This window comes from Scardinius erythrophthalmus (genome assembly GCF_964197995.2).
Source record: "Scardinius erythrophthalmus genome assembly, chromosome: 18".
Classification (NCBI taxonomy): Eukaryota; Metazoa; Chordata; class Actinopteri; order Cypriniformes; family Leuciscidae; genus Scardinius; species Scardinius erythrophthalmus.
This window is the reverse complement of record NC_138238.1, coordinates 6,849,047-6,873,356: the sequence shown is the minus strand read 5'-3', so window position 1 is coordinate 6,873,356 and position 24,310 is coordinate 6,849,047. Positions and strand designations below refer to the sequence as shown.

The 24,310-nt window shown below is 40.3% G+C and overlaps 1 protein-coding gene across 1 annotated transcript; it reads left to right on the top strand.

Moving 5' to 3' along the window:
* Positions 1–755: 755 nt before the first annotated feature.
* Positions 756–21,895, top strand: LOC308706848 (IgGFc-binding protein; the record flags this gene model as incomplete). Its single annotated transcript, XM_081392714.1, has 38 exons — positions 756–807; positions 2,229–2,624; positions 2,745–3,146; positions 3,611–3,738; positions 4,721–4,999; positions 5,181–5,276; positions 5,364–5,517; positions 5,659–5,912; positions 6,000–6,146; positions 6,264–6,843; positions 6,931–7,514; positions 7,629–8,193; positions 8,297–8,901; positions 9,033–9,588; positions 9,706–9,902; positions 10,068–10,203; positions 10,311–10,358; positions 11,167–11,214; positions 11,322–11,443; positions 13,590–13,868; positions 14,039–14,134; positions 14,220–14,373; positions 14,584–14,837; positions 14,926–15,072; positions 15,190–15,769; positions 15,858–16,441; positions 16,560–17,124; positions 17,228–17,832; positions 17,964–18,519; positions 18,637–18,833; positions 18,999–19,134; positions 19,637–19,684; positions 20,078–20,188; positions 20,293–20,477; positions 20,619–20,773; positions 20,867–21,112; positions 21,343–21,505; positions 21,782–21,895. The coding sequence occupies 38 exons, from the start codon at positions 756–758 to the stop codon at positions 21,893–21,895; spliced, it is 10,524 nt and encodes a 3,507-aa protein (XP_081248840.1).
* Between the last annotated feature and the right edge of the window lie 2,415 nt (positions 21,896–24,310).

The window sequence follows — 24,310 nt, the reverse complement described above, 5'->3', positions numbered from 1 at the left end:
GGCGTAGCCTACAGAAATACAGGCATAAAATAAAAACTTTACAAAAGTATTTACAAAATATACACTTTAACATAAAATAGGAACATTAATTAGGTAAAGGCATACATGAAATGAAGGGGAAAATAAAGCAAATAAATAACAATTAATAAAAATTATAACCAATAATAAAAAAAAAAAAAAAAAATATATATATATATATATATATATATATATATATATATATATATATATATATATATATATATATATATATATATATATATATATATATATAAAAGATCAGTGAATGGATTTAAAAGACTGGGATGGGATAGATTTTTTTTCTTTTAGACCTGTAATATTTTATGTTCTTACATATTCTTTTAACATTTATTGATAAACTGTTATCCGAATGCTGTCTATGGCAAGTCTATGACTGTCTATGACATAGGATCTTAAGGTCATGACATCACATCGCGTGGCCATCACATAAGGATGTCGTTATCTGGACAAAATTATATTGTGGCCACGACATATTGTCACGTCAGCGGGTTGAAGACGAAGGTCAAGCGAAGATACAAAATACTCAATATTTATTTCCATAGGGAAAATCCAAACAAAAACAGTGTGCTAGTGCACAAACAATAACCGACCACAGCCAAGTGAACAGGGAAACTTAAATACACAGAAGATAATGACAAGACAACAGGTGAAGGAGATGATGATGAGTGAACACAGGTGATGAGGATGATGATGACGATGTGCAGGTGAAGGTGATGACGGAGGGTTCTGGGAAGTGTAGTGCAGACACAGACGAGGAAGAAGGCGGTGAATGTGACAATTATCACTTTCCCATGAATTAATAGGTCGTGGCCACAACAACAAAACTAAGTGAACCAAACATATCCTCTCCCAGTCACATTAGACATTAATGCAAATGATAGTATGTCCAAAATCAAATGATAGGAGGAATTAATAATGAGCTTATCGCGAACAGTATAAGGTAGTCTCAGACATAATTTTGACTGTTGTTTATGTTGCTTGACTGGCGTGTTAAATGGCCGATCACAGCTTGCTTTTTCCAAATGGCTATTCAAATAATGGCAGCAGTCCCTGTCAATAGCCGCTTTCCGACCGGAGGAACCTTTTCACAGTTCCTAGAACTATTGGCTATAGTACCCGGATGTCGGCGTGTTCGCACCGCAGGAACTAGGAACGATTTTAGTTCTAGGAACTCCATTTGTAGGAACTAATTTAGGTCCTACTTCAGAGTAGGGTCTAAACCAGCACTATAGGAACTACCCGTGACGTTAGTGTACGCTGATTGACCGAACGCACACGGAACACCAGCACCCGCCATTTTTAAAACAGCTAGAATGTAAACACACAGATTATAGCCTATATATTTACTCCAGAAACTAACTATACAAACATGGAAAACAGTGATAGATGGGTCTCTAAACCTTAAATGCTGAAGAGAAAATCCAACGCAACTTTGAGGGGACCAAGCCAAACATGATTATGTTTATCTGCTCAGCTAGCAACACTGGACATCAACCACACGGCATAGGCTAATAACCTTTTTTCATATACTGTCTACTTTCTATAACAGTTCTATCTAATAAGATATTAAACAGTACTGTTAGACAGATCGCTAACTAATAAACACAGAGAATGCGAGCATTGTTTGCTCTGGCGTTCTCAGCGCCGCCAAAATAAAAGTCACCGTGCTTGCGTCACTCCCTTACCCCTCCTACCAGTACCTATGGCCACTTGGCCAGTGCGAACGCAAACAGCAAAACCGAGTTTGGGGGAGAGTAGTTCTTAGAACTGTTTAGAAGTGGACAGTTCCTAGAACTAAGTTCCTAGAACTACTTGGTCGGAAAGCGGCTAATGCTCCTGCTTTCCTGCTTTCCTGCTTCCCCTCTCCTAATGCAGTGTCTGTACTAAACATGACAAGCAAGAGTATTAGATAAATGGCCAGTGTCACTAACTGACACATTAAATGTAGCTTAGATGAAACCTTATGTCAAATCAGGAAAGCCTAGTGACAATCTCAGATTTCACTGTTCCTTTCTTAAATACTGCATGATGCTTTTTAAGAATATTTTTAATGCTGATTAAAAAGAATAATTTTAGCAATGCTAGTTACATAGTGTATCCATGGCTTGAACATCTCCCATTATTGTGAAGTGAAAGGATTAAGGTAAATTCTACACATTTCATTTTGTCCATTTCTGTCTCATCAGATGCTATCAACACAGATCATGACCCATGTAACTCCTACAACATTCTTGACAACAGCTGGAGAAGCACATTTAATTATTGGTTCCAATATGGATATGATGACACTCTAGTTGAATGGGATGGCTGGTATCGACTCTTCATTAATGGATCGAGTGCTCAGATGCCTGAGTGGTGTTTCAGTTATATGTCATGTGGAGGTTTTAGTTCTCTGTGGCTTGATGGCTCTCATCCTCAGCTGGAAGATGGAGTTGTTACTCGTGACGTCTACGGCTCTGTTTATGACCAGTGCAATTCCTACAGATCAGACCCAATCCAAGTTAAAGCTTGTCCTGGAAATTACTATATCTACAAAATGAAAAGGCCAAAGCTATTGATCCCAGTCCCCGCATATTGTGCAGGTACAGTTATTCTCCTATGTCTTTTACTTAGTTACTTATTATGAGTTAAGTTGTGGATTAAAGGATTTGTGTTTGTTTTTGAAGAAAATCTTAGCAACATTTTTACTGTTCGTTAAACAGTTGTTTTCACCACTCCGAGTGCTGACCCTTGCTACAACTATAACAGTCTGGATGAGCCCCGGAGAGCCACCATCAGCCCATACTACGATAAATATTATTACTATGAAATATGTGATTATAATGCCAACTGGAATGGCTGGTACAGGATGTTCTACAATGGTCAAAGTGCCCAGATGCCAGAGTCATGTGTTGGTTATGGCATGTGTGGCACTTATCACCCACTGTGGCTCAACGGCCCTCACCCACAGCTAGAAGATGGAGTGGTCACCCGCCAAGTCTGTGGTTCCACATGGAATGACTGCTGTGGTTACAGGTCTCATCCCATACAAGTCAAAGCTTGTCCAGGAAACTATTATGTGTATGAGTTTGTCAGGCCACCATTCTGCTCTGCTTATTGTACAGGTATTTTGGTGTTCAAAACATGTTAAATACATGTCATGCATATATATATATATATATATATATATGCCCTTTCATTTACTGATAATTATGATAATTATTGACTAAAATGTCAAAGCTGAAAAGTTAATTTCCAGTTTTCAGCCACTTACATTTTTAATAAAAATCATTATTATTAGTAGCAGCAGCAGTAATAGTAGAAGTGCTAGTGGTAAATATCCTCATAATTTTTTTGTATGCTTTTAAATTATGATAGTCATTGGACCACTATAAATATTACAGTTTGCATTTTTTTTTTATCTTTACAGAAATTAGTACCACAAATACAACAGGATCAAGTAATTCCTCAGGTATTTTAACACAATAGCTAAATTGTCTACTAATTATCTCAGTAATAAATGTGATCTGTTGTGTGAGCTTCATTGCCCCAAAATACAGTATACCACATGTTTCTGACTTTACCACAGTTGCTGGACCATTTTATCCATTTGGACCTGAAGACACAGAGAATGATCGTTCTGATGATGGAATTTCACCAGTGATCTTCTTTCAGCAACAGTTCATATTTTTTGGAGAGGCATACAACCAAGTATATGTAAGCAAATCTGATTTCATTTAACCATACCATTCACAGTGAGTTATAAATGATTTTACAAATGATTTTGACTTTTGAATGATCAAAATAGTTCCATTTCAAGGGAACTCAAGGTTGTGTCATGGTGTTGATCCAATGGGAACACCTTCTTGTGTGCCGTAATTTGAAGCATGTGTAAAATCACGCCAATCCTATTGGTGACAAAGGTTACCGCGTCAACAAGACCATAAAAGGGCACCTTACTCAGGGAATCCCAGCTTATTTGTCTTCTGAAGCTGCATGTCTGTTTCAGTGTCATTGTTTTTGCCTAAATTGTACATCCCTTCCTTCCAGTGAACATAGGTAATCGTTTTTTACATTTTGAACAAGCGCAAAAAATGACGAAAGCTTGTTTGAGTGTGCACAGCGCGTTACAAAATAATGAGTTCTGATTGGTCGAACGCTGTTATTTATAGTTCGTTAATTTTTCTATTTTAAAATTTAATTCACATGATAAGTTTTACATAATACACAACACTGTTAATCTAATGGGGATAGTAAGGGGGGATGCTTTTTGAAAATGTTTTCAACAAGAGAAATACCATTTGCCTGCACCGGCAACTTCAGACAATTAGAATCTGGGGGTTATATGATGTAGGTGCCATTTTAGGGTCTTGTTGATGGTCTTAGTCACCTGACCTCTGTCGGCCAATAGGATTGGCGTGATTTCACACATGCTTCAGACACCAGCACACGCTGAAGCCGTTCCCAGAGCATCAATGCCATGATGTAGCATTTCTTTCCCTTCTCTTCCGCTTCCTCATCATTATTGCTAACTTTATAACTCTCATTTTAATCTATTTCTAACTCTTACTTAACATGTATGAGGTAAACATTAATAAAAGAAAAATTATAGTTTGTTGTAGATGATGGCTCTGTTTATACTTGTCTGGATTAGCATGGCAAAAGTATTGTGTCCATGACAACATTATCCTAATTTCAGATCAGCAACAATGGATTCTTGACATTTGAGTGGCCTTGGTACAGCTACATTCCATACCAATTCCCAGGTTATAGTGGAAGAGATATCATCGCTCCATTCTGGACAGATATTGACAATCGTGGCAATGGTGTCATTTCATATCGTCAGTACACCTCTGGCAGTGTCCTTACAGAGGCCACACAAGACATTAACCAATACTTCCCTGACCTGAGCTTCTCTGCTACGTGGGTCTTTGTTGCAACATGGGACAGAGTTGCATATTACCCATATTCTGGAACCGTAAGAAACCCAATCTGGTTTTGTAAAATCTTCTCGTTCTTATTCATATTTGAGAAATCCAAATGAATGTAATCCACAAATATAGAGTTGCTATAATGTACATTGTGTGATTACTGTTTTTGTTACATTTACAAAACGTATGTTGGCCAAAATATGATTTTTTTCATTTGGTCATTTTCAGGAAACATCTTTTCAAGTGGTTTTGATTTCAGATGGTCATTTATCATTTGTTTTGATGAATTATGGAACAATTGTGCCAACTCAACGATATGTACAGGTGTGCAAAAAATAATAAGTTTAAAATATTCCAGTTGACTAACTTAAAACGGTATTTGTTTGATAATCTTTTGATTGCTTATTATAGGCTGGTTTTGACACCATCAACTCTAGATACCACTTCTCAATTACTGGATCACTACTGAGTAACATCACAAGCTTAACATACAGCAGTAATGTCAATGTGTCAGGCAGATGGGCCTTCAGAACAGATAATGGATTACGGGGTTGTCAATTTAATGGTAATGTTATTATTTCTCTTTAATTTAATAACTTTCTATTTGCAGTGACCATTGGAGTGGCCACTTTCCATTTCAGTGTAGCTTATTGGTAAAAAAAAACCTTATTGTGTGAAAAATAAGTATTGTGTGAAACTATTGTAGGTATTCCAGTGCAACTTGAGGACTCTTTCTGGAGTGATGCCACTTGTCAGCAGAGATGCACTTGTACAGGAAGCGGCCTCCAGTGTAGCCAGGAGCCCTGCAGTTATTCCCAAGCCTGCCGTCCAGCTGCCTTCCAATACTCTTGCCAGAACATTCCACGGCAAACCTGTACCATCTCCGGTGACCCTCACTACTATACCTTTGATAATCAGGTTTTTCACTTTCAAGGGACCTGCACTTATGTTCTATCTGAGGTTAGTCTTTCTCTATCTATATACATTCTGGCTTTCTGTCTATTGTATAATAGGTATGAATCAATCTGTAAACCTTAAATATTTTAGGCGTGTGGCAACGGTTTGCCGTACTATCGCATTGAGGGCAAAAATGAGCATCGGGGCAGCACACATGTGTCATGGACACGGATGGTCAGAGTGTTTGTCTATGATGAAGTAATTGAACTGGTCAAAGATCACTATTATGAAGCGAGGGTTAGTATGACTATATTGCTTGAATTTTCACTTGAATGTGACCTTCTATCCATATTGCTAATATCCTCGATTTCCAAAATTGTCTAGCTAATATCCTCTATTTCCAAAATTGTCTAGGTTAATGGAAGCTTTACAGCAACGCCCTTTGCCCTCCACAATGGCTCCATCCAGGTCTATCAGTCAGGTTTTTCTTTGGCCATCAGCACAGACTTTGGTCTAGTTGTTTCATATGATGCATACAGCTACGTCAGCATCTCTGTACCTTATGACTACTTGAACGCCACCTGCGGTCTGTGCGGGAACTTTAACCTGCGCCCTGAAGATGACTTCCGTTCACCCAGTGGGGAGATCTTGAGCTCAGATGTGGACTTTGCCAACAGTTGGAAAGTGCAAAGTGACATAGATCCTGAATGTCATAATGTCAGGTGCACAGGTCTGGCTTGTGCTGTTTGTACTACTGATGAAATGAGTGTTTACAGTGACACCAACCACTGTGGAATCTTAGGCGACGTCGTCGGCCCATTCGCCTCTTGCCACCCTGTGCATGTGCCACAGACCTATATAGAGAACTGTGTCTATGATGTTTGCTTGGGAGGAGGGTACCAGCCCATTCTGTGCCAGGCTGTCAATGTGTATGCTACTCAGTGTCAACAGCAGGGTGTACACCTTGGGCAGTGGAGACAGCAGGGCTTTTGTGGTAGGCATCTTGTTGAGATGAATGATTTGTCTAAATAAAAGATTAAGAAACTGATTTGTGTTCTTTATTTTCTCCCGCCATTTCCAGAGATTCAATGCCCTCAACACAGTCATTTTGAGCCTCAAGGAACAGGCTGCCCTGCAACGTGTAGTAATCCATCTGCCCCAATGAACTGTCCCTTGCCCAATCAGGAGAGCTGCATATGTGATCCTGGATACATCCTCAGTGCTGGAGAGTGTGTGCCTGAAGCAAATTGTGGCTGCACCTTCGAGGGCTTCTATTACACTGAAGGACAGTCAGTGGTGTTGGACGGTGACTGTGGGAGACGGTGTGTATGCAGCGGCATGTCAATGATCTGTCATCAGCACCATTGTGGTCCAGCAGAGATATGTGGAGTCCATGACGGTGTGAGAGGCTGCAGACCCATTGGTTATGCTACCTGTTCAGTTGAAAACCTAGGGTCATATCATACCTTCGATGGACAAAGTTTCAGATACAATGGAGCTTGTGGATTGACCCTTGTTAGAGTGATGGGGCAATCCCCCCTACCGCACTTTGTGTTGACAGTGGAGAAAGTACCCAGAGGTCTTCATGACTTTGCCAGGTTCCTGAAGTTTGAGGCAGAAGGAATACAGGTCGCCATTGAAATGGGAGAGGGCAGCAATGTAAAGGTTAGGCAAAGATATCAAGTCACTAAACTTTTTTTTAGTAAAAGAGCATAATTGCATTATTTTTCAAATTCATATGCTAAACGGAAAAGTTTATCTATTCATCATTCTCTCCAGGTGGATGGACAGATGGTTGGTCTGCCTGTCACTGTTAGCTCTGGTCAAATCCGTATCTATCACAGTAGTGTGAGGGGTTTTGTTTTGGAAACAAACTTTGGGGTGACCGTGAGAGCTGACTGGCCACACATTGTCCGAGTCACAGCGCCGAGCACATACAACGGTACACTTGGGGGTCTGTGTGGGAACTTGAACGGAGACATTTCTGATGAGTTTTACACTCCAGATGCTGTCCTTTTGAATGACACCCAGCTGTTTGCGGACAGTTGGCGTGATGGATCCCTATCAGCCCACTGTGAGGACCCACCTGATATCTGGGAACCAGGACATTATCAGAACAGCAGCCATTTCAATGAACAATGTGGTATCATGGCAGTGGATGATGGACCATTTGCTGAGTGCAGCAGAACACTAGATCCTCAGCAACGGATAGCAGATTGCGTTAAGTTTCTGGAGCAGACACAAGGTGCCAGAGAGGCCTTATGTGAGGCTCTGCGAGGTTACACGCTGCTTTGCCAACAAAATGGCATTGCAGTTGAAGAGTGGAGAAGTTTCACCCACTGCAGTAAGCATCTAGTGTTGCTCCTGCTCACCTAAAACTTGAATACATGAAGCACCAATGTGCTTAACATTTCTGTCATTGTTTTTCTGTCATTGTTTACAACCAGAATCCACATGTCCAGCAAATACCCATTATGAAGTTTGCGGCACGTCCTGTCCTGCATCCTGCCCCAGCCTCTCGTTTCCATTTCAGTGCACCTTGCAGTGCCAGGAGGGATGCCAATGTAATGATGGAAATGTGCTAAATGGAGATCGCTGTGTGCCCCCCACGAGTTGTGGTTGCCACTACTCTGGGCGTTATCGGCAGGCTGGAGAGAGGTTCTGGCATGGTGAAGAGTGCCAGTTCTTGTGTGTTTGTGATGGAATCACTGGAAATGTCCATTGCACGCCATCTTCTTGCAGCGAAGAAGAGGTCTGCCATGTGTTGGGTGGCGAGTATGGCTGCCATCCTCGTCCACATGCTCGTTGCTCTGCTTCGGGTGACCCCCACTACATGTCATTTGATGGATCCTTCTTTGACTTCCAGGGCACATGCCGCTATGTGCTAGCCACAGTCTGTAATGACACTATTGGGCTTCCGCATTTCCAGGTGGATGCAAGGAACGAGGCGTGGCATGGACTCCTGGTGGCGATTACTGTTGAAGTTTTTGTCAATGTCTCTGGGCATCTTGTGCACATGTCACGGGACATGGATGGTCATTCTACCGTTGAGGTAATCAGGCATTGCTCTTTGTAATTTCCCTTGATAGACAAAAACAATGATTAATGACAGGCTTGTGTATGAGGACATGATATACAGGAGACATTCTTAGAACACCCTGCTGATATTTTCCTTTCAAACAGGTTGATGGAGAGACCAGAAACCTCCCCATCCTGCTCGATTCTGGTCAGATCTCTGTCTACTCCAGTGGACAGTACGTATTTGTATCAACCGACTTTGGTTTCAGCGTGAGTTATGGTGGATCCTGGGCAGTAAATATCAATGTACCAGCAGAGTACAGTGGGGTTACATGTGGCCTCTGTGGCAACTTCAACGGCCAGAGGAACGATGACTTCATGATGCCTTCAGGTGCTCTCGATCGTTCAGCAGACCAGTTTGGGGCAAGTTGGAAGGTTGAGGACGAGCTGCCGTGCAATGATGGGTGTGGAAACAATTGTCCTTTGTGTCAGGATCAGACAACTTCCCGTTCCCTGTGCGACATCATCAGGTCCAGTGAGGGTCCATTTAGCTTCTGTCATGTTTATGTGGATCCTGAAGCCTACTTTAATGACTGTGCTTTCGATGTGTGCCTTTCTGGAAACCGTAATGATGTCCTATGCCGCTCGATCCAAACCTATGCGAGTGCCTGTCAATCTAACAATGCCGTCATCTACCCCTGGAGAGAAAGCACATCTTGCGGTGAGTGAGATAATTTTAGGTTATTTCCATTAGTGTGTGTCATTAGCTTGTATTGTGAACAAATGGTATGCATGAAGCGTGCTTGACGCCTATACATTTTGTTTGTTACGTTTCCAGTCATGACCTGCCCTGAGAACAGCCACTATGAGTTGTGTGGCACAGACTGTGGTCACACTTGCGCCAGCAGCATTGATTCTAGTTGTGAGCACACATGCTCAGAGGGATGCTTCTGTGATGATGGGTTGGTGAGGAGTGGAGGACACTGTGTACCAGTGGAGCAATGTGGCTGCCTTTATGATGGATTCTACTTTAATGTGAGGATTTAAAAACTCTTTTAACAAAGCTTTATTAGATCTCTCTGGATATTGAAAAGCAGAGCCTTGTATGTAGTGTTCCTGCAAAAACAACTCTTCAAACATAAATGTCCTTCCTCCCTTCTTGAAATGTAAAGGTAATTTTTTTGTGGTATGTTTTCATAGGTTGGCGAACAGTTCTGGGATCTAGAATGTTCTGATCTGTGTGAGTGTTTTGCTCCAAATGATATGCGCTGCTCTGCTTCATCTTGCCGCCCGACTATGGAGTGTACAGTCAGAGGTGGACGTCGGGGCTGCTATGGTCAGTGCACATCTGTTATATCGCTCATATTAAGTTGTGTTAATTACATCAGCATTTGCCTTTGGGTAGATGATCACAATCTTTTTCATGGAAACTCTTCTTTACAGAAGAGAGCACCACATATATGACCACCACCAGATCAAGTCTTCCTTCAGGTATGTTTGGAGTAAATTTAGAAAAAAACAAAACAAAAATTCAAAGACGCCATGTAATATGTGATATCAGTGATTATATATGAGGTTTTTTACTCATAAATTCTGACAGGTCTATTTGATCCATTTGGTGCTTGATTTCTTATTTATTATAAAACAATCTGTATAATTCTTTCAAGACTGGTATACCATGAGCTTTTGAGGGTTTTTTTTTAAACAGTGGTAGAGTATATGGTACTTATAAAGCCATTAGTTGCTGTAATGTCAACTCCTATTTAGTGTTAATTCCGGATAAAGAACTACACTACCTATGATCCTTAAAAGAAAACTCTACAAATCAAAAGGTCAAAGCAAACAAATCAGGGTGAAAGAGCTGTGCAATGACTGCTCACCCCATGCAGCATTGTGAAATCAAGTGCTTCCATTTTCCAAATTGTATATATTTGTGTATAGATTATTAGTTCCAATCTATTTAAAATTCATATATTTTATACTTATAACCACTGACGTTATTTAAATAGTTATATAATTGTCATTTGCAATGCCTTCTGGTGTGCACATTCTTGTACTCTTGTCTTTCCCAGATTTTCACATACCCTTTTTCAGTCAAAGTTTATAATGTTGTGATTTGTCTCAGGGAAGTTTGACTTTGTTCAGAAGTCTTTATTGAAGAACTCTTTCCAAACTTTATGGAGAAATTAAATAGAAAAAATAATTTGGGGAGCAAGGGTGCAAGGGATCATCATTGTTGTGGTCTATAGAGATGTCAGAGTTGGCATGTAATGTGGAAAAAATCTTTTTTTCTCTACAGAACAGAGCACCACATACCCAACCACCACCAGATCAAGCATCCCCCCAGGTATTTTTGAAAGAATTTGTAGAAGAAGAAAAAAAGACAGTAAATGCAAAGGTGTAGTAATTTGATGTGATGTCAGTTTTTTTTTTTTTTTTCATAAATTTCCACAGCTGTGTTTTATCCATTTGGAGCTGGTGACACAGAGAATGATCGCTCTGATGATGGGAGTTCATCTATGATCTACCTTCTGCAACAGTTCATATATTTTGGACAAACATATAGCCGAATATATGTAAGTCAGTGTACGATTTATTTTCACTTTTTCCATTTGTGATTATGGAGGAAATTACCATACCACCTGTGAGGAAATTACCATTCATTGCATTCCTTCTTTCTGTTACTAATGACTTCTGAATGCTCATATTTTTATTTTTTATTTTTTTTTTATTATTTTTTTTTTATTTTTATTTATTTATTTATTTATTTATTTATTTATTTATTTATTTATTTATTTATTTATTTATTTATTTATATATATATATAGCAGCCATATCACCCTGTAGCCCAACACTGTTGCCCACTGAAGCTAAGCAGGGTTGAGCCTGGTTAGTACCTGGATGGGAGACCTCTTGAGAAAACCAGGTTGCTGTTGGAAGAGGTGTTAGTGAGGCCAGCACTTTCCTGTGGACTGTGCGGGTCCTAATGCCCCAGTATAGTCAAGTCAAGTCAAGTCAAGTTTATTTATATAGCGCTTTTCACAACACAGGCTGTATCAAAGCAGCTTCACAGCAATAAATTAGAACAATACATCAATGTTTGTTTCTAGTGGAACGTCTACGTTTGGTAATGCTGATCAATAGTATCGTTGATTGATTAATTAAATTAAATATCCTCAACTGAGCAAGCCAAAGGCAACAGTGGCAAGGAACCGAAAAACTCCATCAGGTGACCTAATGGAGAAAAAAAAAAAACCTTGGGAGAACCCGGGCTCAGTCGGGGGCCAGTTCTCCTCTGGCGTTTATATGCTAGAGGTCGGATTTAACTGTAAGATTAAAAGTATTATATGAATGCCTGGCTGAAGAGATGCGTTTTTAATCTAGTTTTAAACTGGGAGAGCGAGTCTGAGCAACGAACAGTATCCGGAAGACTATTCCAGAGTTTTGGTGCTAAATGTGAAAATGCTCTCCCTCCTTTGGTGGATCTGGATATCCTAGGTATGACCAAAAGCCTCGAATTTAGTGACCTTAAAGAGCGCGATGGATTATAGGGCAATAGAAGATCGGTTAAATAGACTGGAGCTAAGCCGTTTAGGGCTTTATAAGTCAGTAGCAATACCTTGTAATTAATACGGGACTTTATAGGTAACCAATGTAGTGATGATAAAATCGGTGTTATATGATCATATTTTCTTGATCTAGTTAGAACTCTAGCGGCGGCATTTTGGACTAACTGTAGCTTGTTTATTGAGGATGCAGGACAACCGGCTAATAACGCATTACAGTAATCTAGTCTCGAAGTCATGAATGCATGAACTAACTTTTCTGCATCAGAAACTGATAGCATGTTACGTAGCTTAGCAATGTTTCTAAGGTGGAAAAAGGCTGTTCTTGTTACATATGAAATATGATTTTCAAAAGACAGGTTGCAGTCTAATATAACACCCAGGTCTTTTACTGTAGAGGATGAAGTAACAGGACATCCTACTATGTTAAAGTTGTATTGTGAGAGGTTTTGTGGGTGTTTTTTTTAACCGATAAGTAGTACCTCTGTCTTGTCTGGATTTAATAAAAGAAAATTACGCGTCATCCAATCTTTTATATCTTTAACACACTCTGTCAATTTGGATAATTTAGCGTTTTCATCCGGCCGTGATGAAATATAGATTTGAGTGTCATCAGCATAACAATGGAAACTAATTCCATGTATAGTGACACTATACTGTCAAATAAAAGCATCGTCCTTCAGATGAGACGTTAAACCGAGGTCTTGACTCTCTGTGGTCATTAAAAATCCCAGATGTCCTTCGAAAAAGAGTAGGGGTGTAACCCCGGCATCCTGGCCGAATTTGCCCATTGGCCTCTATCCATCATGGCCCCCTAATCAACCACATATATACTGATTGGCTTCATCACTGTCTCCTCTCCACCAATAAGCTGGTGTGTGGTGGGCACTCTGGCGCAGTATGGCTGCTGTCGCATCATCCAGGTGTATGCTCCACATTGGTGGTGGTTGAGGAGATTCCCCCTTCCACCTTCCAAGCGCTTTGAGTACTGAGAAACGTGCTATATAAATGTAACAAATTATTATTATTATTATTATTATTAACTCTTAATTGACCTGTTTCTTTGGTAGTTTGGATTAAATGTTCAAACATGACTGGATTTTTTTAAATATTATAAAAGAAAGTGTGTATGAAAAGAAATCTTTATCTCTTTCAGGTCAACAACAATGGACACCTGACTTTTGATGGGTCATTTCACAGCTGGACTCCATACCAGTTTCCAAGTTATGGTGGAAGAGACATTATCGCTCCATTCTGGACAGATATTGATAATCGTGGCAATGGTGTCATTTCACATCGTCAGTACACCTCTGGCAGTGTTCTTACAGAGGCCACACAAGACATTAACCAATACTTCCCTGACCTGAGCTTCTCTGCTACGTGGGTGTTTGTTGCAACATGGGACAGAGTTGCATATTACCCATATTCTGGAACCGTAAGAAACCAATTTTATAAATTCTTTCTGTTCTCGTTCAATGACAAATTTAAGAAATCAAAATGAACATCATGAAGCAAAGTTGCTACACATTACTGGGTATATTTTGTGTGACATTCAGAAACTCTTTTTTTGGTCAGCACTTTATTTTTATTGTTGTCTCTTTTCAGGAAACATCTTTCCAAGTGGTTTTGATTTCAGATGGCCATTTCTCATTTGTTTTAATTAATTATGGAACAATTGCGCCAACTCAACGAAATGTACAGGTGTGCACAACATGGTAAATAAAAAATAGATATCTAGGAGACTACTTAAATAAGATGCTGAAAGCTTTGTCCTAATTTTCCTTAGGCTGGTTATGACACCATCAACTCAAGATACCATTTCTCAATTCCTGGATCATTCTCTAATAACATCACATACTTAACATACAGCAGTAATGTGAATATGTCAGGCAGATGGGCCTTCAGAACAGATCATGGATCACGGGGGTGTCAATTTAATGGTAATGTTTTTTTTGTTTTATTTTTCTCCCATTGATGTGATCCTAGACTAAATAAATGATTTGATATTTGCAGGAGTCATTCAGTTACCAATTTAAACACTATTGTACATTACTGGTGAATCAAGAAGTCTTAGAAAAGTTTTTAGATATTTATTCCCTGAACATCCAGTAAATTTGAGTTAAAAGCCATGTGAAACTGTTATGCTGTAGGTGTTCCAGTGCAGCTTGGGGACTCTTTCTGGAGTGATGCCACTTGTCAGCAGAGATGCACCTGTACAGGAAGCGGCCTCCAGTGTAGCCAGGAGCCCTGCAGTTATTCCCAAGCCTGCCGTCCAGCTGCCTTCCAATACTCTTGCCAGAACATTCCACGGCAAACCTGTACCATCTCCGGTGACCCTCACTACTATACCTTTGATAATCAGGTTTTTCACTTTCAAGGGACCTGCACTTATGTTCTATCTGAGGTTAGTCTTTCTCTATCTCTATACATTATATGGCTTTCTGTCTATTGTATAATAGGTATGAATCAATCTGTAAACCTTAAATATTTAGGCGTGTGGCAACGGTTTGCCATACTATCGCATTGAGGGCAAAAATGAGCATCGGGGCAGCACACATGTGTCATGGACACGGATGGTCAGAGTGTTTGTCTATGATGAAGTAATTGAACTGGTCAAAGATCACTATTATAAAGCGAGGGTTAGTATGACTATATTGCTTGAATTTTCACTTGAATGTGACCTTCTATCCATATTGCTAATATCCTCGATTTCCAAAATTGTCTAGCTAATATCCTCTATTTCCAAAATTGTCTAGGTTAATGGAAGCTTTACAGCAACGCCCTTTGCCCTCCACAATGGCTCCATCCAGGTCTATCAGTCAGGTTTTTCTTTGGCCATCAGCACAGACTTTGGTCTAGTTGTTTCATATGATGCATACAGCTACGTCAGCATCTCTGTACCTTATGACTACTTGAACGCCACCTGCGGTCTGTGCGGGAACTTTAACCTGCGCCCTGAAGATGACTTCCGTTCACCCAGTGGGGAGATCTTGAGCTCAGATGTGGACTTTGCCAACAGTTGGAAAGTGCAAAGTGACATAGATCCTGAATGTCATAATGTCAGGTGCACAGGTCTGGCTTGTGCTGTTTGTACTACTGATGAAATGAGTGTTTACAGTGACACCAACCACTGTGGAATCTTAGGCGACGTCGTCGGCCCATTCGCCTCTTGCCACCCTGTGCATGTGCCACAGACCTATATAGAGAACTGTGTCTATGATGTTTGCTTGGGAGGAGGGTACCAGCCCATTCTGTGCCAGGCTCTCAATGTGTATGCTACTCAGTGTCAACAGCAGGGTGTACACCTTGGGCAGTGGAGACAGCAGGGCTTTTGTGGTAGGCATCTTGTTGAGATGAATGATTTGTCTAAATAAAAGATTACAGGAACTGATTTGTGTTCTTTATTTTCTCCCGCCATTTCCAGAGATTCAATGCCCTCAACACAGTCATTTTGAGCCTCAAGGAACAGGCTGCCCTGCAACGTGTAGTAATCCATCTGCCCCAATGAACTGTCCCTTGCCCAATCAGGAGAGCTGCATATGTGATCCTGGATACATCCTCAGTGCTGGAGAGTGTGTGCCTGAAGCAAACTGTGGCTGCACCTTCGAGGGCTTCTATTACACTGAAGGACAGTCAGTGGTGTTGGACGGTGACTGTGGGAGACGGTGTGTATGCAGCGGCATGTCAATGATCTGTCATCAGCACCAATGTGGTCCAGCAGAGATATGTGGAGTCCATGACGGTGTGAGAGGCTGCAGACCCATTGGTTATGCTACCTGTTCAGTTGAAAACCTAGGGTCATATCATACCTTCGATGGACAAAGTTTCAGATACAATGGAGCTTGTGGATTGACCCTTGTTAGAGTGATGGGGCAATCCCCCCTACCGCACTTTGTGTTGACAGTGGAGAAAGTACCCAGAGGTCTTCATGACTTTGCCAGGTTCCTGAAGTTTGAGGCAGAAGGAATACAGGTCGCCATTGAAATGGGAGAGGGCAGCAATGTAAAGGTTAGGCAAAAATATCAAGTCACTAAGCTTTTTTTTTTTTAGTAAAAGAGCATAATTGCATTATTTTTCAAATTCATATGCTAAACGGAAAAGTTTATCTGTTTATCATTCTCTCCAGGTGGATGGACAGATGGTTGGTCTGCCTGTCACTGTTAGCTCTGGTCAAATCCGTATCTATCACAGTAGTGTGAGAGGTTTTGTTTTGGAAACAAACTTTGGGGTGACCGTGAGAGCTGACTGGCCACACATTGTCCGAGTCACAGCGCCGAGCACATACAACGGTACACTTGGGGGTCTGTGTGGGAACTTGAACGGAGACATTTCTGATGAGTTTTACACTCCAGAGGCTGTCCTTTTGAATGACACCCAGCTGTTTGCGGACAGTTGGCGTGATGGATCCCTATCAGCCCACTGTGAGGACCCACCTGATATCTGGGAACCAGGACATTATCAGAACAGCAGCCATTTCAATGAACAATGTGGTATCATGGCAATGGATGATGGACCATTTGCTGAGTGCAGCAGAACACTAGATCCTCAGCAACGGATAGCAGATTGCGTTAAGTTTCTGGAGCAGACACAAGGTCCCAGAGAGGCCTTATGTGAGGCTCTGCGAGGTTACACGCTGCTTTGCCAACAAAATGGCATTGCAGTTGAAGAGTGGAGAAGTTTCACCCACTGCGGTAAGCATCTAGTGTTGCTCCTGCTCACCTAAAACTTGAATTCATGAAGCACCAATGTGCTGAACATTTCTGTCATTGTTTTTCTGTCATTGTTTACAACCAGAATCCACATGTCCAGCAAATACCCATTATGAAGTTTGCGGCACGTCCTGTCCTGCATCCTGCCCCAGCCTCTCGTTTCCATTTCAGTGCACCTTGCAGTGCCAGGAGGGATGCCAATGTAATGATGGAAATGTGCTAAATGGAGATCGCTGTGTGCCCCCCACGAGTTGTGGTTGCCACTACTCTGGGCGTTATCGGCAGGCTGGAGAGAGGTTCTGGCATGGTGAAGAGTGCCAGTTCTTCTGTGTTTGTGATGGAATCACCGGAAATGTCCATTGCACGCCATCTTCTTGCAGCGAAGAAGAGGTCTGCCATGTGTTGGGTGGCGAGTACGGCTGCCATCCTCGTCCACATGCTCGTTGCTCTGCTTCGGGTGACCCCCACTACATGTCATTTGATGGATCCTTCTTTGACTTCCAGGGCACATGCCGCTATGTGCTAGCCACAGTCTGTAATGACACTATTGGGCTTCCGCATTTCCAGGTGGATGCAAGGAACGAGGCGTGGCATGGACTCCTGGTGGCGATTACTGTTGAAGTTTTTGTCAATGTCTCTGGGCATCTTGTGCACATGTCACGGGACATGAATAGTCATTCTACCGTTGAGGTAATCAGGCATTGCTCTTTGTAATTTCCCTTGATAGACAAAAACAATGATTAATGACAGGCTTGTGTATGAGGCCATGATATACAGGAGACATTCTTAGAACACCCTGCTGATATTTTCCTTTCAAACAGGTTGATGGAGAGACCAGAAACCTCCCCATCCTGCTCGATTCTGGTCAGATCTCTGTCTACTCCAGTGGACAGTACGTATTTGTATCAACCGACTTTGGTTTCAGCGTGAGTTATGGTGGATCCTGGGCAGTGAATATCAATGTACCAGCAGAGTACAGTGGGGTTACATGTGGCCTCTGTGGCAACTTCAACGGCCAGAGGAACGATGACTTCATGATGCCTTCAGGTGCTCTCGATCGTTCAGCAGACCAGTTTGGGGCAAGTTGGAAGGTTGAGGACGAGCTGCCATGCAATGATGGGTGTGGAAACAATTGTCCTTTGTGTCAGGATCAGACAAATTCCCGTTCCCTGTGCGACATCATCAGGTCCAGTGAGGGTCCATTTAGCTTCTGTCATGTTTATGTGGATCCTGAAGCCTACTTTAATGACTGTGCTTTCGATGTGTGCCTTTCTGGAAACCGTAATGATGTCCTATGCCGCTCGATCCAAACCTATGCGAGTGCCTGTCAATCTAACAATGCCGTCATCTACCCCTGGAGAGAAAGCACATCCTGTGGTGAGTGAGATAATTTTAGGTTATTTCCATTAGTGTGTGTCATTAGCTTGTATTGTGAACAAATGGTATGCATGAAGCGTGCTTGACGCCTATACATTTTGTTTGTTACGTTTCCAGTCATGACCTGCCCTGAGAACAGCCACTATGAGTTGTGTGGCACAGACTGTGGTCACACTTGCGCCAGCAGCATTGATTCTAGTTGTGAACACACATGCTCAGAGGGATGCTTCTGTGATGATGGGTTGGTGAGGAGTGGAGGACACTGTGTACCAGTGGAGCAATGTGGCTGCCTTTATGACGGATTCTACTTTAATGTGAGGATTTAAAAACTCTTTTAACAAAGCTTTATTAGATCTCTCTGGATATTGAAAAGCAGAGCCTTGTATGTAGTGTTCCTGCAAAAACAACTCTTCAAACATAAATGTCCTTCCTCCCTTCTTGAAATGTAAAGGTAATTTTTTTGTGGTATGTTTTCATAGGTTGGCGAACAGTTCTGGGATCTAGAATGTTCTGATCTGTGTGAGTGTTTTGCTCCAAATGATATGCGCTGCTCTGCTTCATCTTGCCGCCCGACTATGGAGTGTACAGTCAGAGGTGGACGTCGGGGCTGCTATGGTCAGTACACATCTGTGATATCGCTCATATTAACTTACCTGAGTTGCATTATCTTTGCATTTATTTACCAAGAATTTGTCTGCTAGTGTTGGTTTTGTCGTTATATATATATATATATATATATATATATATATATATATATATATATATATATATATATATATATATCACTTTCAGGACCAAAGCCACTGAAACAGTGGATGATCACTCTTTATAAGTTGGTAAAAAAATATTATTATTATTATTATTTTTTGTCTGCACAGAAGACAGCACCACACACATGACCACATTCAGATCAAACCTTCCCTCAGGTATTTTCATATACTTTTTGTATTTTCTACGTCTCAGAGGTGGTTGCCTTGGTTTAGAGCACGGTTGAATATCTTTTTCAAAACCCAATGGAGATAATGAATAGGAAAAGTACCTTGAGAACTAAGGCTGCTGAAAAAGTGGATGATCATTGTTGTGCACTCAAGGCATTGTTTTGTCTTTCCCTTTACAGACGAGAGCACCACACACATGACCACCACTGGATCAAGCCTTCCCTCAGGTATATTTGGAACATAAAAAAAAAAAAAAAAAAAAATGAATGCAAAGATGTCATGTGAACTGATATCAGTGATTAGATTTTTTTTTCTCATAAATTGCCAAAGGTATGTTTTATCAATTTGTAGCTTGATTGTTTTTTTGTGTGTGTGTGTGTGTGTGTGTGTGTGTGTGTGTGTGTGTGTGTGTGTGTGTGTGTGTGTGTGTGTGTGTGTGTGTGTGTGGCTGTGTTTTATCTTTACAGCTAGACCAGTAAAAAAAGTCTTAATGTTGAATGTTTTATTGCAATTATTTCTATTTTTAGGAAGATGGAAGAAGGAAGATGTTATGTAATCAATATGTGTTTTATATATGCCCCAGTTATTGTCATAAATCCTGTGGTTCTCCTGTTTGTCAGGCCGCTGTTCTAAGCTCAACTGCACTGAGGATGAACGCTGTGAAAAGAAACATGGTGTTTATGGCTGTTTCTGCAAGGAGAACCATCACATCTCTCAGCGTGGATCCTTTGGTTGGACTCATTCAGCATTTCAAATATACGTTCATCATTGATTACATTTTTGTTTTTGTTTTTTTATTACTGTTGACATTCTCTTGAATATTTTTCTCTCTCAGATTTCTCTGAAACCTGTGAAAGCAGCTCTGGCTCCATGTCTCTGTCTCGCTGTCAGCTTTTTGAGGCTGGTTTTCCTTCTGACATCTTACACCTCAATGACCCCAACTGCAGAGGAACAGTCCGGAATGGCAGAGTGGAGTTCTATTTTGACAACAATGACCACATCTGTGGTACAAGTCTTGTGGTAGGAATCATTACATACATGCTCAAATTATCAAAAGAACAACAAATCCTTCTTACAATTATTTTATAATTCTAAAGTTCTAAAGTTATAATTATATAAAGTCCCTTAATATACACATGTTCAAATAATATGCGCCTACAGGCCAATGGCACCCACTTCATCTATGAGAACTTTATTGTGGGAGAGCCAGACACAGCTGGACATCTCATCAGCAGGGAGAGAATTCTGAAGCTTCATTTCAGCTGTGTGTACTTACAAACCCAAACACTCTCCATGGACATCAACCCTCTGGAGAGGTGGGATGCACTAAATTCAGCCAACTTACTGACTAACTATTTAAACTATTCTTTTTTGTAGTTGACACATCTTGTGTAAAATTATTTCAACAGCATTGTGCACAGGATCCTTCCTGCTGGTCAAGGGACGTATCGGGTCAGGATGATTCCCTATCAGGATGCTGAATTCACCCGTCCCTTCAATGGTAGTGTGAACGTGGAGCTGGACAAGAATATTTTTGTAGAAGTTCGTGTCGATGGAGTTGACAGCCATCAGTTTGCCTCAGTGATTGACACATGTTGGGCTACACCTGTGAATGATCCTCATTACTCTGTCCGCTGGGACCTCATCGTTGGCATGTAAGTCAATTTGTTTGTTTGATAGTTTATCTTCCTTAGCACTTATTATTTGTATTTTGCCAGAAAAAAATGGCATTCATTACTCTTAAAAATACTTGGGATCTAAAAAACTAAAAAAACAACACAATGACATTTTTACTTACCTTCTTGCCATTCCAAACCTTATCAAACCTAGCCATTTTTTTTATTATCTTTATAATATCGTTATTATACTGTCCCAAAATGCTCAGGTGTCCCAATCCAGAGGACAATACAGTGGATTTGCTGCAGAATGGTGTTTCCACATCCAGTCGTTTCTCCTTTGAGATGTTTATCTTCACTGCAAACTCCACAAAGGTTTACCTGCACTGCGCTATTCACCTTTGCCTTCTGAAAGACAATCACTGCTCTGTGGTGAGTTTACGAATTCATGAGTATTTTCAGATTTTACTTATGGACATGGGTATAGTTGTTGGTATTTGTAAATGGTATTTGTAAGTTTCTTTAAGTAAAATGTATATACACAGAAAAGCTAAGCATACATTTGAGCTCCAGTCAATCGAGAAAAATGCCAATTGTATACAGCAGTTACAACATCTACCAGTAGAGGGCCTTACAGAGCCATGTTAACCAGCAAAACCTTGACCCCTTCGTTGACACAACTTTGTTGTCTTTTCATCTGTATTTTAGCACTGTGACTCTGAACACCACCATAGAGGGGGCAGATCTGTGGACTTCCATGACACTGCTTCCATATCTATGGGTCCATTGATGTGGTCTGACAGTAACAAAGGTGACTTATAAAACAAGAAAAAAAGACACATTGTTCATATTTGAATATCAAATGAGCAAGAGTGTTGTAGTTCTGCACTGGTCTAGAACACAGTGGATGCAGAGGAATGATACAAACAGTAAAACATCTCTCAGTGCTGTTAACTGAAACATCAGCACTCATGAACCACTGCTTGCTCAGTCAACTGACTGCTGTGCATTCTCTGTTCACAGACACACAGGTGCCACGTCAAGTGCAAGTATCCAAGGCTCCATGGCTGTGTGGTTCTCTGACTATACCACTTTTTTCTTTGTGTGTTCTGATATGCTTTTAGAACATGTTCACTAAGAATAACCGTCATTTTATCTAGTCTATACTAGTCTAGTCTTATCTCTTTTTCAATTAATGAGATACTGCTGATAGACAAATAATCTGACAGAATAATCATTTAAAATCAATAAATTCAATAATCATTAAAAATCTAATCATTTTATAAATTGAGTCTAATTACTATTGTTTGAATAAAGTATATAATAATGAGATCAACTGATTGTCCATGTATTTTTGCTCTTTGGTTTTAGTTACATATTTGTCATTTACTTTGTGTGTGTGTGTGTGTGTGTGTGTGTGTGTGTGTGTGTGTGTGTGTGTGTGTGTGTGTGTGTGTGTGTGTGTGTGTGTGTGTGTGTGTGTGTGTGTGTGTGTGTGTGTGGTGGGGGTGGTCAGTCCTGGTAAACCCATACGTTATGACATTTGTTGGTCCCCATGAGGAAAACAGCTAATTTTAAATGTTTTTTTTTTTTTAAATGTAAAAATACAGAAAGTTTTCTGTGATGGATGGGTTTAGGGGTAGATATTGGATTAGGGGATATAATACACAGTTTGTACAGTATAAAAATCATTGTCAAGTCACAGTTATTTATATAGCGCTTTTACAATACAGATTGTTTCAAAGCAGCTTTATAGAGATTATGTCTTTGAAAAGTCCTCATAAATCATGGAAACCCATACTGTGTGTGCATGCGTGCGTGTGTTGTGTGTGCGTGCGTGTGTACACATTTGACATACAGTCATTAAGCTTATGGAATCCTCATGTTTGCATCTTGTTTTGAAGTTTAGGTTGGTGTCAATCAACAGAATATTTACACAGACATTTTAAACATCACAAGCTGTTTTGCAGCATTTTTTTTCTGCAGCAGTCATACTTAATGACTTAATTGTTCTTTTCTTGCATATATATTACTTCTGTAAATAACTTGGAGTTTGACTAGTTTCTCTAGTGATACAAACACGATTTCACCACAGATTTCTTGTACTTTTACCGAAAAATATTACCTAAGAAACCATCAAATTGATACATTTTTAATTCATCATGCAGCATAAATAATTCATCATTTTGCACACTTATTTGTTAAAGGTACACAGTAACTTTTGTCCCTCTAGTCTTAGCGGTTTGAAGAAAATCAATTTGGTTGTGCTTCGCTCTGCCTGACCGTGCGGATGAATATGGTTATCCTACTGCTGCAACCATAATCAATTGACCCTTCACAATACATGATGCCTTACAGTGAACTCAGATAGCTACATAAGGCAATTGATCTGTTCAATATAATCCCTTACTCACATGTTGCGTAATGAAGACACAATCTCGGCGTCGCTTTTACAACATTTCAAATCCCTCAGTTCTTTCCATCTCCGAAAAGTGCTAATGTTGATTCTTGTTTTATTACTAGATCTGTCACATTCTCTTTTTGCCAGCAGACTCTCCTCTGTGTTGTGATCAACCTATGCCACTCCCACACCATAAATGTAAAAGTAGCTGGAGCAACTTTTCTCTATTAATGGATATGATGAGACACGTACAGGCAAGTGATACACAATTTCCTGCGAAACACTTATAATAGGCTTACCATAGTGAATCTGGGTAAGTTCAATGAATAAATGTAAATGTAAGGCAGCAAAAGTGTGCTTGCATGCAAAATGTCAACAGCAAAAAATAAATAAAAAACTTGTTTCTATGAGGGAATATGGTATTTTGACTTTAAAAATTCAACTAAAGGCACATCATAACAGACATACCATGGATCTCCTCACACGACAGTAATGAAAAACTGGTTTAACTATGAAATAACTCCTAGGTCCGCCTACCATTTTGGAAATATAAGAATCGGAAACTTGCTGTTCAGCATCATTGTATTCTGTTTGAACTGTCGAAGAGACAACTTCTGCTGCCACATTTCAGCTCAGGTAACGTTCATCTCATCTGACTTTGCTCTTATACTCTTTCAGTCAGTTGCTTTTGATTTAAATTCTTATACAACAATTATTTTGCACAATTTTTTCCCTTTTTTGTCTATGGGTCCTTTAATACTGCATTTTATTGATTTTTTCAGCGAATTCTGTTTCTTTAAATAATTAAAGTGAAGTAGCAATTTATAAATGTACAC